Consider the following 13,736-nt stretch of genomic DNA (forward strand, 5'->3'; position numbering starts at 1 on the left):
AATTTATTATACCTCAAGGGTCCGGGGACCCTTGAGGTATAATAAATTCTATAGAACTATAATTATTTTATAATAAAAATTATTGTTATAATAAAAATATTACAATAAATAAATATATTTATGCAAAGGCACGATGTTACTGCTTGCAACACAATTCCCTCTGCAGCCTTACCACGCCTACATCAATAAATAGGTCAGGAACATTTCAGCTATCTTAAAGAACAAAGCTACGTAGATTACAGCGGTTGTCTGAAATTAGAAATTCAAAAGAATTCCGAACACAAGCTGCCCGATCTACACCATACGTGTACTTCACAATGGAATATTGCTTCCATATTAACATTGCATTCAGAATCTTCCTGTCGATCCATGCATTCTAACAACCAAAAATAATTTTTTTTCGCACTTCGCTAGTGGAAGGTCCCCCAGCCCAGACCTTCCACGTGCGAAGTCAGCGTTGCTGTGGCGGCTCGTTCATTCGTTTTGATTGGGGAAACGGCGAACGGTTGAAGCGCGCTGGTCCACGGCTGGTACTCGTTGATCTCGGTTGGTCATTGGCCGGGCAAGGGGCGCGGTGCGTCGACGGAGAAACCTCGCAGGCCTAGTGGTCTGTAGGGGCAGCGACAGTATATGTGAATGGCTTCGCCACAGTGGTAACACAGCGGACGGCGGTCGGGGGTTCGCCACACGTCAGTCTTCCTTGGAGTTGGGTGTTTCACCGTTGGCGGGCGGGGGGGGGGGGGGTGAGGCGACGAATAACGGTGGTACGAAGGCTCCTGGCAGCAAGGTACGGGCGGGCGCAGTATGCAATTTTAGAGTTCAAAAAATATGTTTTTATTTTTATGCGCCTAAGTATACGTAACCCCCTGTAAATGCCTTAGAAAAGGGTGGCCTAAAAGGTCAGACAGCTGAAAGGCAGCCTTCTCGGCTGGAATTATGATATGAATACACGTGATATCTTAACAAAAACCCTTGTGTTCTTTCTATTCTGTTTTCTAGAGATTAAATTTGTTCGTGCCAACCCGCAGTGGCGACACACTTTGCAATTACAACACAGCGCACTTCTTTTAAAGTGGACTGTTACGTGTATAGAAACGCTGATGACACCAGTTGTAGCAGCAGCGAGTTAGGGACAGTCAAACATGAAGGCTTCAGCAATTACTGTACTAGCTGACAAATTATTTCAAGTGAACTTTGATGAGACGCCCTAAATCTGTGCCTTTGAATCGGCGGTTATTTGCATAGCGTTTAAGGAACCCTGAATGAATGAGCAGAAGCACCCTGTATTTGCGAAAGCTTTAATTACATTCATAAAAATAGAAGTCCCTAAGCATCTCAGCAATGCGTGCAGGTGAAACATTGCTTACCTCATTCGATATTTCAGATCCGTGCATTATTTTCAAGTCTATCTCGATCAAGCAACCACATATCGATTTCCTCCTCACGAAATGAAGTGTTAACATATCTATGTTATCCTGGTGAAGCATTAACAACACATTTCTAGTTTGCGTACTTCTTAACTTTTAGTGCCCTCGTCTACAAAAGCCTGTATTTATTCCGTAACTTTACGAACATGGAATATACCGCCATAATATTAGGTAAGGCCTGCTTTCGCCCCATTCTTTGTGTTTCGTGTTATCTATGGCTCACTGCCAGATAATCCTACTATTAATATTGACAGGGAGCTGATAACACATTTGAAGAAGAGCAAAACAGAATTTGAATATAAGTATTTCTTTATTCCGCCCTTGCATTGCGAAGCCGGTTTTAGATTCATTGAGAATACGCTGCTTTGTACTTAGGTAAATTGACCTAGGTAAATTTAATACAACTTATTAACAATGATAATTGGTAATATTGTTGCTATTTTCCATACATCTGGATGTGGAAATAATTAATAATTCCTGCGACAAAGGACTCCTCCTAAAATCCTAATAATAACAGTCTAGAACAGATTGCTCTTGCTGGAAGGGATGCTAATGACTCGAGAGCCTTGTATCAACAATAATTCAAAATGTATGACGTAGGGATTATAAATATACAGTGCCTGCAGATCACAGAGTACCACGTGTTTTTAAACATGTATCATGCAGCAGAATTCTAGTTAATTGTGTTCATTTTAGACAAACCATAACTGACTAAAGTAAGTGATAAGTTCTTATTGGTTCACTTCAAGGAGGATCGTGTTATTGTGCTCTTTGGAGACGCCATTCAAGTCAACAACTAGGCTTTGCAGGACCAGTTCTTGTGCATTTGCCGCACCAAATGATGGATTCGCTAATCTCGTTAAGTATAAAACATTGCGTGTTTGTTTAGCCAAAAAGGTTACCTCGGACACGCATGTACCACATGTTGTTAAAACTTATCTTCCATAACCGGACTCATACGACGCGTTGGATGAGCCTTCCCAACCTCACTCAATCTTCTTCTCTATGGCTCCTTGTTTCCAGCAGTTTTAAACGGTGCTACACTTGTTTGTGCTACAACAGCATAATGGGCATTAGAAAGTTTCTTCTTGTACAGAAACGCGTAATTCTTCTAATTTCTCAGACGCCTCACCACGCCCACACTTCCGACCAGTTTAACCAGTTTCCCAATATTACCATCGAATCCTTGAACATACTTCGGCGTTGTCGTTCTTCCGAACTCAGAACACATAAAAAAGGAAATACTTTAATGAATTTCACCGGATTAACAAACAATGCTGTAGCGTTTAACGCCCAGATTCCAAAGAAGTTCTATGAGAAACGTTTTCAGTTGAGCTATGGCAAAAAAAAAAAAAAAATTCTACATTTGCGCTTCCTTGCACGGTTGCATGAATTACTAAACAACAATTTCAATGTAACGGCAGTAACTTCAAGCGAATCAGGAGCTGTGTTTCTGTAAAGATTTGTTCGATATTTTGTACGTTTCGGCTATCCGAATATGCGAGTTGTTTGCTTTGATATAACTCTTCAGAAATGTTTCGTTAACTCCTAATGAGCCTTTACGTTTGCAGTTTTTCCATTTGCGCTTTGCGGAACTTATGCAAAGTACATATGAATGTGTTTTTAATAGATTTTAGCACCGGCACCGTGGGATGCGCGATGTCTTTGTGCGCAATTATTGCCGCTCATAAAACCAGCGGCATGATTGCAAGAATAGTACGTAGCTTTCTCTCGCAAGCAGCATCGTGGAAAGAGACGTTCGTCTTGTACAGCATTACCAGCAAATAGGTGTACACGCGGATCGCCCTAATTTCTTTCTTCGTTGTCAGACGTAATTGGCACCAAAAAGACGCGCACGACACCACGGACACATTATAGAACAATGACGAAGACACGCTTGCACAGCAGGAGTCTTTTTGTGTCTGTTGTTTTAGTGGCAACTCTGGAAGTACCAATTAGACTAAAAAGAAATTATTTTCTCGAGGTGGAGATCATAGTCGTACATCGTAACTAAGTATATAAGAGTCAATGTGTTTGCTTTAATACTAATGTGAACTTGTTTTCAATATATCTGTCTGATGTCAATGATGCACGCACGAAAGTAAGTCCACAGAGCACCACCGAAAAGCTCTGCAAACGAGGCAGCGCTTCTATGCAAAAATGGCACCAAATGTGTGAGGGCCATCATTTTTCTAGTGCCGAAGCACCATGCGTGAAAACGTGCACACCCCCCTCCCCTGCACAAAGACAAACAAACAAAAACTAAGTAGGATGCTTGTAGAGCGCTTCCGAATCTAGAGCAGCCGAAAGGTACTCAACCATACTCGCACATGTCGCAGTTACCATGAAAACGTATGACAGTACCCGATGACAGGGAAGAGTGGCGTACTCTCATCTCGGCTCCGCAGCGTGGGGCTGCTAGGGGCGCCCGGGACTATCTGAAATGGTGCACTATTACGGAAATATATAAATTGGCTCCATGTCATTCCTAACACGTAAACATGTTCAATATCTAGCTTTATTTTTTCAACACGCATATAACATTTTTGGGCAGTTCTTGTCGACATCATTGTAAATGGATATCAACTTAGACTGTGCCCCTAAACTATCATCCTCAAATAGACAAATAGCCAATTTTTTGTTGGAGGAAGTTTGTTAGCCAGCAGGAGCACCAAAAATATAGCATTGATGTGCTCAAGAGAAGGTTAGTACGACTGGCTGTATTGAAAGAAATGCCATACTAATGGCAAAATAAATATTTTCACAACACTGGAACCCAGCCTATTCAGAATGTATTGTTAAATACTGCGCGTGTTCATGAGAATCCTAGAGCACCTCTACCTAGAGTTTATAAGCTGCTTGCTTCAATGAGCGCGACATTTAGAGGTTGAAGATGCACATACAATTATATACATATATATATATATATATATATATATATATATATATATGATATAACACAGTGTGCTAATGTTAGGCACGTCTGCGATTATAGTGTTCCTTGCCATAACCAAAAATCACATCAAACAACCAACTGCAGGTGACGCGCACGACTGAGCTACAGAATTTTTGGACTCGAATAGCTGTCAGAGGCTAAGGATGCTTCGCAGAGCAAGAGCAATTCGAAGTATAGTAGATGACCAGAATTTATGACCTTGCCCAATACGTACCTGAAGAGAAACTGCCGGGTTCGGCTGTATCTTTAACCTCAGTTTTTTTTTTATTGCAATAAGTATTTCTACCCTGAAAAGTTGCTTAGCAAGACATGAGACACATGACAACGCATGGTCAGGTGGGAACGCCGCCCTAAAGTTCCCTTCTGTAGCGCCTCTAAATAGAACCACTCACAGTTTCTGCTAAAGCGTAGGTAATTTCTTATGGCTGGACAATATCAACACTAAGCGTTAGAGAAATGAGACATACAACCACGAAACCTTCCGAGAAGTTTACCTGCCTCATATTGCCCGACTACTACAATTTTATTGAAATCCTGATCCTATAATTGTGTGGAATGACACCAACGTGATGCCGCCAAATAATAAAGCGCAGTGTTTGGCATTTGTTTTCATAATAGCAATGCACTCTTTCAGGTGAAAATTAAGAAATGCTTATACAGACGACGTGACCAACCTAAACTTTCTCGCTATGAAGAGAAGTAAAAATTTCACCATAAAGAGCAACATTGCCGTAGGAAGAAAGAAGTGGTTGCCTCTTAGAAATACGTCTAAGTTCTGCGCTCGTTCTCACACTATGTTACTTGTTTAAGTTTTGTAATGTGACAAATGTGAATAGGATGCCAACACATTTGTGCCACTTTAGACCGCTCTTGTGCTAAACGTAACCTGACGACTGCAGCAGAATCGCACTTTCCATATTTTGTGAATGCGCCAAAGCTGCATTGCTGCCGTGTATAAATTTTGACGCCCCATGTCCGTAGGAGCTCCAAACCCCCAAGCTGCACAAGGGTCCCCACCTGCAAACTTTGCATCTGCAGTAACTGCATCAACACCTGCGAACAGAATTCCCGGTCCTGGTAAGATTATTTTGATCAGAAACATTTTAGCAATAAAAATTGGGTTATGAATCTCACTACATTCTACGTGGGAATCACGTAGTTTATATCATAATGGTAACGGCAAATTGTTCTCACAGTTCCCTGTAAAATTTGTTCTGGAGCCCTTACTCCTTTACTGTAACAAATCAATGTAGGTCCTTCAGTTACCATCACAGAGCAATCATATTAAGGTAGTTGTGCAAATATATAGCGTCAATGTAGTCTGAACGCTAACTCTCCGGTCGATGCTAATAAAAGATTTCGTGTTGCTTGTGTTCTCCAGAATAACGAGTTTTGAAAAGTCGTGCTGTTGACTTGCGAAAGCCAACAACCTGAGGTAATTTATTCACATTAAAGGAAATATGTTCGCTTTATCCGGTGTTCTAATGTTTCAGCGGTGGTGTTATCATTCATGCCGTGGATGGTGTTGGGGTAGGCTACAAGCTTAGTCGCAGGATAAGTCTCAACTGACTCCATTATTTCGAGACTCGTGACACATGTGCTTTTGTGATTCCATTTGCTGGGTATTGAACGCATCTATTCCTCCTTGTAGCTTCCACCATCTACACATACTGGCCAGTGAAACTTCTTCCTTATGAAGCGGACCACTGCGCGTACAAAAGCAGTGGTCTGTCAAAAAGCAGTGGTAACAGTATCAGGAACAAAATCAGTTGAGGTTCACTAGCAATAGAAGGATTCGAAAACAAGTCTGCTGTCCGAAAAACGGGCGGCAAGTGATTTTAATATAACTACTTATGCATCTATTTTCTAATCACTGGTCATTTTTGCAATTTTTTACCTTCCTCTAGACTAAGCAGAAGCACCAGTATTTCTCAAAGGCATTGTTACCTTTGTTATAAACGGAAATACGTCACCGTACCCATCCAGCGCGTGGAGATAAATTTACTGATTTCATTGAAGATTCGCCTATGATTTTGTCGTATATTCGTATGTAATAACCACATACGAATTCACGTTTCAGTGAATGGTAGGAACCGTAATTATTTAGCACGTCGGTTTGCTACCCCCGAATATCAACACCATAAGTGTGGCTCCAAACTTTCCTTCCTTGCGCGTGCGAGCTTGAGCCATTATCGTCGGCTAAACCTTGCACGCTTTCACTCGCACATACAGCATACGACACACGGCGACGATGTTATCGCCCTTGGACTTCATGCGAAGCATCACGGGGACTACGACAGCAGAAATGTGCCTAGAGTGTCTATATAATTGCTATCGAATAAAAACAGGACGATTTCAAAGGGCTACTATAATCAGCGTCTTTCCCGAATGAGAATCCTCATGTGAATGTTTATGCACTGAATAAGAAGAACAATGCAGTAGATGAGATATGAGTGTGAGGTACATATGTACTATCGCGCTCGTTATGAGCTACAATGCAAAATGCGTGGAAAAGCGCTCGCGCGTTGTACATGCTGAGTGAGACTGTACGTACCTGATGGTTTTTCTATACAGAACATTTAGAAACATACTGACAAAAAGCGCATTTCTTTTTGCCCGTGGCGATTTCTTCAAGCACACAGAGCCTAATTTTATTCACTTTATTACTAGTCACTTCAGAGCACATGTTCGAAGCGATGATTGATGGGACATCCACTTAGAAGAAAATCTCAAAATAGCACCCGCATTAAAAGGAGCGAAACATTGTGTGAAAACAGGTTTGTTCTGAACCTGTTTCTCTTAAAAGCATTTTACAGCAATGCCGACATGTTCGACTGATGCACTTGTGCATTCTGATGAAAAGGTTCGTAACGAAAAATTTGGAACTCTTTAGGAAGAATAATAATTACTGTGTACTAGAAATGACCAGCCAACATATCAGCACCAATTTGCGGACGTACGTGAACCTAAATACATAAATTTTCTATAGCAAAACATAGCTAGCAAGATCAGGTACTCGTTCTTCGTGCAAGAGATGTTTGAATGCTTTAGTAGGTAATATAAAGTACCAGATTTTCATCTCCTATCCAGCTTATAGATAATATGGTAAATAGTCATCAAAAAAATTCACCGGCGATAACGATACTCTCTAATCCAAAATTTTAGCGCAGCTCTATGCGTGTTTTCATTTCGCGATATATTGGCTAACGCGGGAAATCTATCTCGTGCGGCAGGTTGAAAACGGAGCGAAGTGTGGCGCGACTGCCTCGCTAATCTGGAGATCGCAAGAGGCACCTCGTGGGTGTCGTGTGGGCACGATTCACAGCAGTCGCCGCAGACAGATCTCCCATACGACGCGTGCTACTCTGGCGCCATCATCGCCGTACTACGCTTTTCTTCTAACGCTTTCACCATGCTCTGCTTCCCCCTTTCCGCCTTATGGTTTCACTGCATGCTCCCCCTCCGCGTTCTTCATCACGTCTTTCATCCCTCCCTGCACTGCACGTTCGCTCTTTCATCCTTCGTTGTGCTCGTTCACTCGGTTACACCAATGCTCGCTCCTGGAACGGGCGCCTAAGAGCGGCGCTCCAAAACATTGTAATGAAGCCTAAAGCAGTGCTTCGGACAGCCTCTGGCTTCAGAGTTCAAGCATTCGAGACTACCCCGCATGGCACCTATTGTTGGGACTCGGGGTAGCGTTTAGGCCGCGGATCCTTCAGTAATAGGGATGAGTACGTCCGGGAGTAGGAGCTAGAGAAAATGGGTTTATTTACAGTATAAACGGTGGCTCCAGATATGGAAACCCACTCCATGTAGGAGCACATTAAAGGTCAGAGCTCACTACACGCCTCAGCAGACATCACAACACGTCACGACATGTCAGGGGACACCTCACTGCACCAAAGATGTCCGCTTACAAAACAGCCGTCTTCCCTAGTTCCCTAAACAAGGAAATTTGATGACCTTGGTGCGGCCAATGAGAGAGGTCATACTGTTCACAGAACTCCGCTTCTGATGCACAAACTTCGAAGCAAGGACGAGGCACTCTGGAAACCAGGGGTTCACGCTGCTTACACGAAAGTCGTCGAGCGCGTTTCTTGCTCTCCGTGACGCTCATTTTGTCAGGGCCAGGAGAGTGGCCTTCGCGCTGGTCGACGCTTCCACGGAAGGTGGCGCTCGGGCACAGTCGCCGTCTGGGTGACGCTAATGAAAGCGGCTGCCTCGGGGGAAACAATGAAAGAATGCGCACTGCGGATTCGGGAAGCAGTACTATATAGATAAATTGATTCACACTTCTGTAAGTGGTCAGACCTAAGGGAAGCGCAGTCGAGGACGGTAGAAAACCATGTGGGATGATGAAGTTAGGAAATTTGCAGGCGCGCAAGTTGAAATACGCTAGCACAAGACAGGGTTAATTGGAGATCGCAGGGAGACGCTTTCGTCCTGCAGTGGACATAAATACAGGCTGATGATGATGAAGTGGTCAAAACAGACAGCGGAAACATAGCCTTTGGCGCCGACTTTGTAGATGTCGCTGGATTCACCACCCAAGCCAAAGTCGCGCTGCACATTTTTTTGCAGCGTAAGCTGTTATGGGCTCACTCCAATATATTTTTCGGTTCGCGATGGTGTCCTCCGCCGCCGCCGCCGCTGGGGACCATAGTCGCTATCGCCGGAAATGCGAAAAAAAAGTGCCCGGTCCCCGTCGGCATCGAACCCAGGCCATGGTGCGCGGGAGTCGCATATTTTACAATTGGGCCATGCAAGCTTTTTTTTCTTTATTACCTTCTTCGCAACAATACATACACCCGTACAAATACAAAGCAGGTCACTTGGCCCTACAGAATATTAATACATAATTTGGCTAGACTGTGCTACTTTGAAAGGCCTTCAAAGAGGCCACCACAGACACCAAATCGTCAAGCTCCTGAATCCACTTTGGTGGTTCAATCATGTGCTTTATGGCATCCCGAGTGTACGTGAGACTTTCACTTAGGTGTTGCCTTGCCGACCTTGCATCTACGCGGGCATTGCTGACATCCATGCGCGTTTTCCACATACTGTTTATACACAAAAGCATTATCATGTCAGCCGGCACTCCCTCTGCGTCTGCGCATCGCAAGAAACGAATACCGAAAGGTTGAGCCACACAAGCGCTTGCTATAAGGCAGCAAGCGCTTGCTATAAGGCAGCAAGCGCTTGCTATAAGGCAGCGGAAAAATGCCCTTTAAACGCGCCCTAGGCATTATGGTGGGGCAATTTAGGCAAGGCGCCTGCAAACGCAGCGTATGCAGGCGCAGACGACGACATGCGATTCAGACGAGGCGCGCAATCAACGCGATCCCGAGCTGCCCGAGCCTCCGCCAGGATGGTGGTGCCATCTAGTAAGGTGCCTGCAAACGCAGCTTTCCCGACATGTAAGTTGCATATAGCAGTTGCATGCTGCATGTAACTGGACCTGGTTTATTCAAGCAGGCTAGGTGACTATTTGTCACCAGCCCGTTTTGAAGATTTCAATAAACAATCATGATCATTATCAACAACAACAGCAACGTACTGTGCCACGGGTCAAGGGATGTGAGATGTGCGCCACGTATTCTCGATACCCCTTCGATACACGTTATGACGTCTCCTCGCAAGGTACGAATCGCTGCTGAAGAAGCGAATCGTAGAAGCTACGTGCGCGGCTACAACCAGGCTTGATCGGGCTAAGCAGACTGCTGTGCAGAGACTATCACAAGCCGCAGCTCGCCGTCGACGCCGGGCAGACAGTTCAGATTGTTCTCGTCAAAACGAGGCGAAGAGACTTTGCCGCGAACACCCTGTTGCGCGTGGTGCCGAAATTGGACCTACTCTTGAGCCGCTCCACCAGCTTACGCTGTGACTGTGCTGCATGTTCTGCGCAGGCCTGTGACTGTGCTGCATGTTCTGCGCAGGCCTGTGACTTTTTATTTTCGTTTCGGGGGTTTTCAACCAGCTTTAGAAAACATATTTATGCAGCACTTATAGAGCAACAGAAAGCTGGATCATCAATTTTTTTATGATGGAGTTCAATTTTCTTGTTCACACTTTTGCTCTCAATATAATGTTAAACGAATTCGCTAATTAATAATGACTAAGTATGTAATTAGGCAAAATAATAAAAAGTTTAGAGTTTTGACCGGCAGGCGTAAAATCGATTGAGATAGCAAATTATTAGACAGATATACGAGTAAGGTTAGTCGTTTTGTCAGCTGCATGAACTGGTGTAAATGTTCGCTTACTAAATAAAAGCTCTATTCCGTATTTCACCGTATTCCATATTACTGTATTCAATTTATTCCCAGCCATCAGTTAGACCATCGCATTCCTAGCCTATTCAGAATGCGTTCTTCAGTATTGCGCACGCTCACGAGAACCCATGAGACACGCTATCCAGAATTTATAACCTGGATGCTTCACTGAGTGCTACATTTTTAAGTGGAAGGTACAGATATTTACTATATAAAGGATTCTGCTAAAATAAGCCACGTCAGTCATTATAGTGTTCGGTGCCATAACTGAATATCACACCAAACAGCCAACTGCAGCTAACACGCAGGGCTGAAAATGTTGCTGCAGAAATATCGGACTCAAAGAGCTATCAGTGGATAATGGGGCTTCGCAGAGGAACAAAAATTCGAAGTGTAGTAAATGGCAATTATTTATAGCTTTCCCTAATAGCCTTCCCGACCCTAAAGAGAAACTACCGGGTAAGACCGTATTCTTAACCCAAGATCTTCTATTGTTGCAATTCATACTTATACTCTAAAAGGTTACTTAGCAAGGCACGAGTCACATGACAATGAATGGCCAGGTGAGAACGCCACACTAATTTTCCCGTCAACAGCTCTGCCAAAAGAAGACCACTCACAATTTCTGCTAAGGCGTAAATATTTGCTTATGGTCATCTGCAAACCGAAGGTTACTGAGATATTTGCCGTTGATCCTCACTCCAAAGCCTTCCCAGTTGAAGAGCTTGAATACTTCTTCTAAGTATGCAGTGAATAGAAATGGAGAGATTGCGTCTCCTTGCCTGACCCCTTTCTTGAGAGGTATCTTTCTACTTTCCTTGTAGAGAACCAAGGTTGCTGTGGAATCCTTGTAGATATTTGCCAAGATATTCACGTATGCCTCCTCTACTCATTGATTTCGCAGTGCCTCTAAGACTGCTGGCATCTCTGCTGAATCAAATGCTTTTTCATAATCTATGACAGCCATATAGAGACGTTGATTGTACTCTGCAGATTTCTCTATTACCTGATTGATGACATGGATATGATCCATCGTAGAATATCCCTTGCTGAAGCAAGCCTCTTCTCTTGGTTGGCTGAAGTCAAGTGTTGCCCTGATTCTATTCGAAATTACTTTGGTGAATATTTTATACAATACTGAAAGTAAGCTAATGGGTCTATAATTCTTCAATTCATTAACGTCTCCCTTCTTATGAATGAGTATAATTTTGGCGTTCTTCGAGCTTTCTGGTGCACTTGAAGTCGTGAGGCATTGCGTGTAAAGGGCCGCAAGCTTTCCAAGTATGATTTATTTCCATCCTTGATTAAATCGAGTGTTATTCTATCTTCTCCGGCAGCTTTTCCCCTGGTCATGTCTGTCAAGGCCCTTCTAACTTCATCGCTAGTTATAGAAGGGGCCTCTGTATCCTGTTCATCGCGACTTCGAATGAAAGTAGCTTGGCTGCTCTGGGCACTGTACAGGTGAGTATAGAATTCTTCCGCTGCTTTTACTATGTCATCGAAATTGCTCATGATATTACGCTGCTTATTTTTCAATGCATACATTTTGCCTTATCCTATGCCAAGTTTTTTCTACGTCCATATTTTACTGCTTCCTCGTTATTTTCCACGTTAAAATTTCGGATATCCCTTACTTTCTTCTTCTTGATCAGTTCAGATAGTTCAGCGAATTCTATCTGATCTCTGGAGTATGACAGTTATATGTTTTGCCGTTTTTTTATTGGGTCCTTTGTTACTTAAGAGAGCTTACCTACTGGTTGCCTTGGCGCCTTACATCCCATTTCAAATGCTGCTGCTGACATCAGCCTAGTTAAGGTTTCATTCTTTACCTCTATGTTGTCTTCATATTCCTGTTCTAAAACTGCATATTTGTTTGCGAGCACCAGCCGGAATTGGCCTGCTTTTACCCTTACTGCGTCTAGGTTCGCCTGTTTATTCTTGACGAATTTTATTCTTTCTTCAAATTGAGAGAAATCCTAGACCTGACTAACCTATGGTCACTGCACTTTACCCAACATAACACTTCTACATCCTGCACTATGCTGGGATCGGCAGAGAGTATGAAATATATTTCGCTCATTGACTCTTCATTAGGACTTTTCCAGGTCCACTTCCTGTTGCTGCGCTTCCTGAAGAAGGTATTCATTATTCGGAGCCAGTCCTTTCCATGAATTCTACCAACATCTCTCCTCTAGTGTTCCTAGAATGGATGCCGTAGTTGCCAATCGCTTGCTCACCAGCCTGCTTTTCCCCAACTTTTGCAATGAAGTCGCCCATTACTACAGCATACTGAATTTGCAGCTTTCTCATAGCAAATTCAACATCTTCATAAAACTGTTGTATTTCTTCATCACCGTGGCTGGACGTTGGGGCGTAGGCTTGTACTACGTTGATTCTATACCTCCTTATTACGACGACTGCTACACTCTCATTAATGCTGTAAATTCATCAATATGTCCCGCTATGTCCTTATGGACTAGAAATCCTACCCCGAATTCTCTCTTATCTGGAAGACCTCTGTAGCAGAGGACGTGGCCGTTAGTCAGTACTGTATAAGCCTCACCAGTTCTTCTAACCTCACTAAGGCCAATAATATCCCAGGCAATACCTGATAAAATCTCAAAATGTGATATATTGCACACTAATTTTTAAGGGCGTTAGAAGAATGCGTAATCATAGAAAAAACGGCTTTCAATATTGTCGCTTCTATTTGAACATTCCGTTTTCTAGTTAGTCGTTAAGTTCTGCTCGTGGAAGTGCAGAAATAAGCCGCGTCAGGAAAACTCAATGAGGAAATGAAAAGTCGCAACTCGTTTTGCAATTGTATACTTTTCATTATTGTCAAGATATAAGAAATGTTGTGGCAGTGAATTTTAAATTGCCAGAAATAATTTGCGGTATAAGAGAAGAGAAAATTATAATAGAGTAAAACATGCCTTTATATTTATTACACTTGTTAAGGAAGTTTATTAAGGTTAAATAGCTGCAGCGATAAACACATAACTAGCACCAAGAGCTCCGCGAGGCGGTGAACTAGCTCCAATCCACGCGAAGGAGACGGGACTTCCGAGAATTCTAATT

General features: G+C 43.1%; 1 protein-coding gene across 1 annotated transcript in view; it reads left to right on the forward strand.

Moving 5' to 3' along the window:
- Nucleotides 1-5,354: 5,354 nt before the first annotated feature.
- LOC119450625 (uncharacterized) overlaps nucleotides 5,355-13,736 on the forward strand; it is a 68,746-nt gene continuing 60,364 nt past the window's right edge. The window contains exon 1 of the mRNA XM_037714126.2: nucleotides 5,355-5,460. Coding sequence (XP_037570054.1) covers nucleotides 5,355-5,460 — 106 coding nt within the window. The remainder of the gene's footprint in view (nucleotides 5,461-13,736) is intronic.

The sequence above is a fragment of the Dermacentor silvarum genome, chromosome 4 (assembly GCF_013339745.2).
Source record: "Dermacentor silvarum isolate Dsil-2018 chromosome 4, BIME_Dsil_1.4, whole genome shotgun sequence".
Taxonomy (NCBI): Eukaryota; Metazoa; Arthropoda; class Arachnida; order Ixodida; family Ixodidae; genus Dermacentor; species Dermacentor silvarum.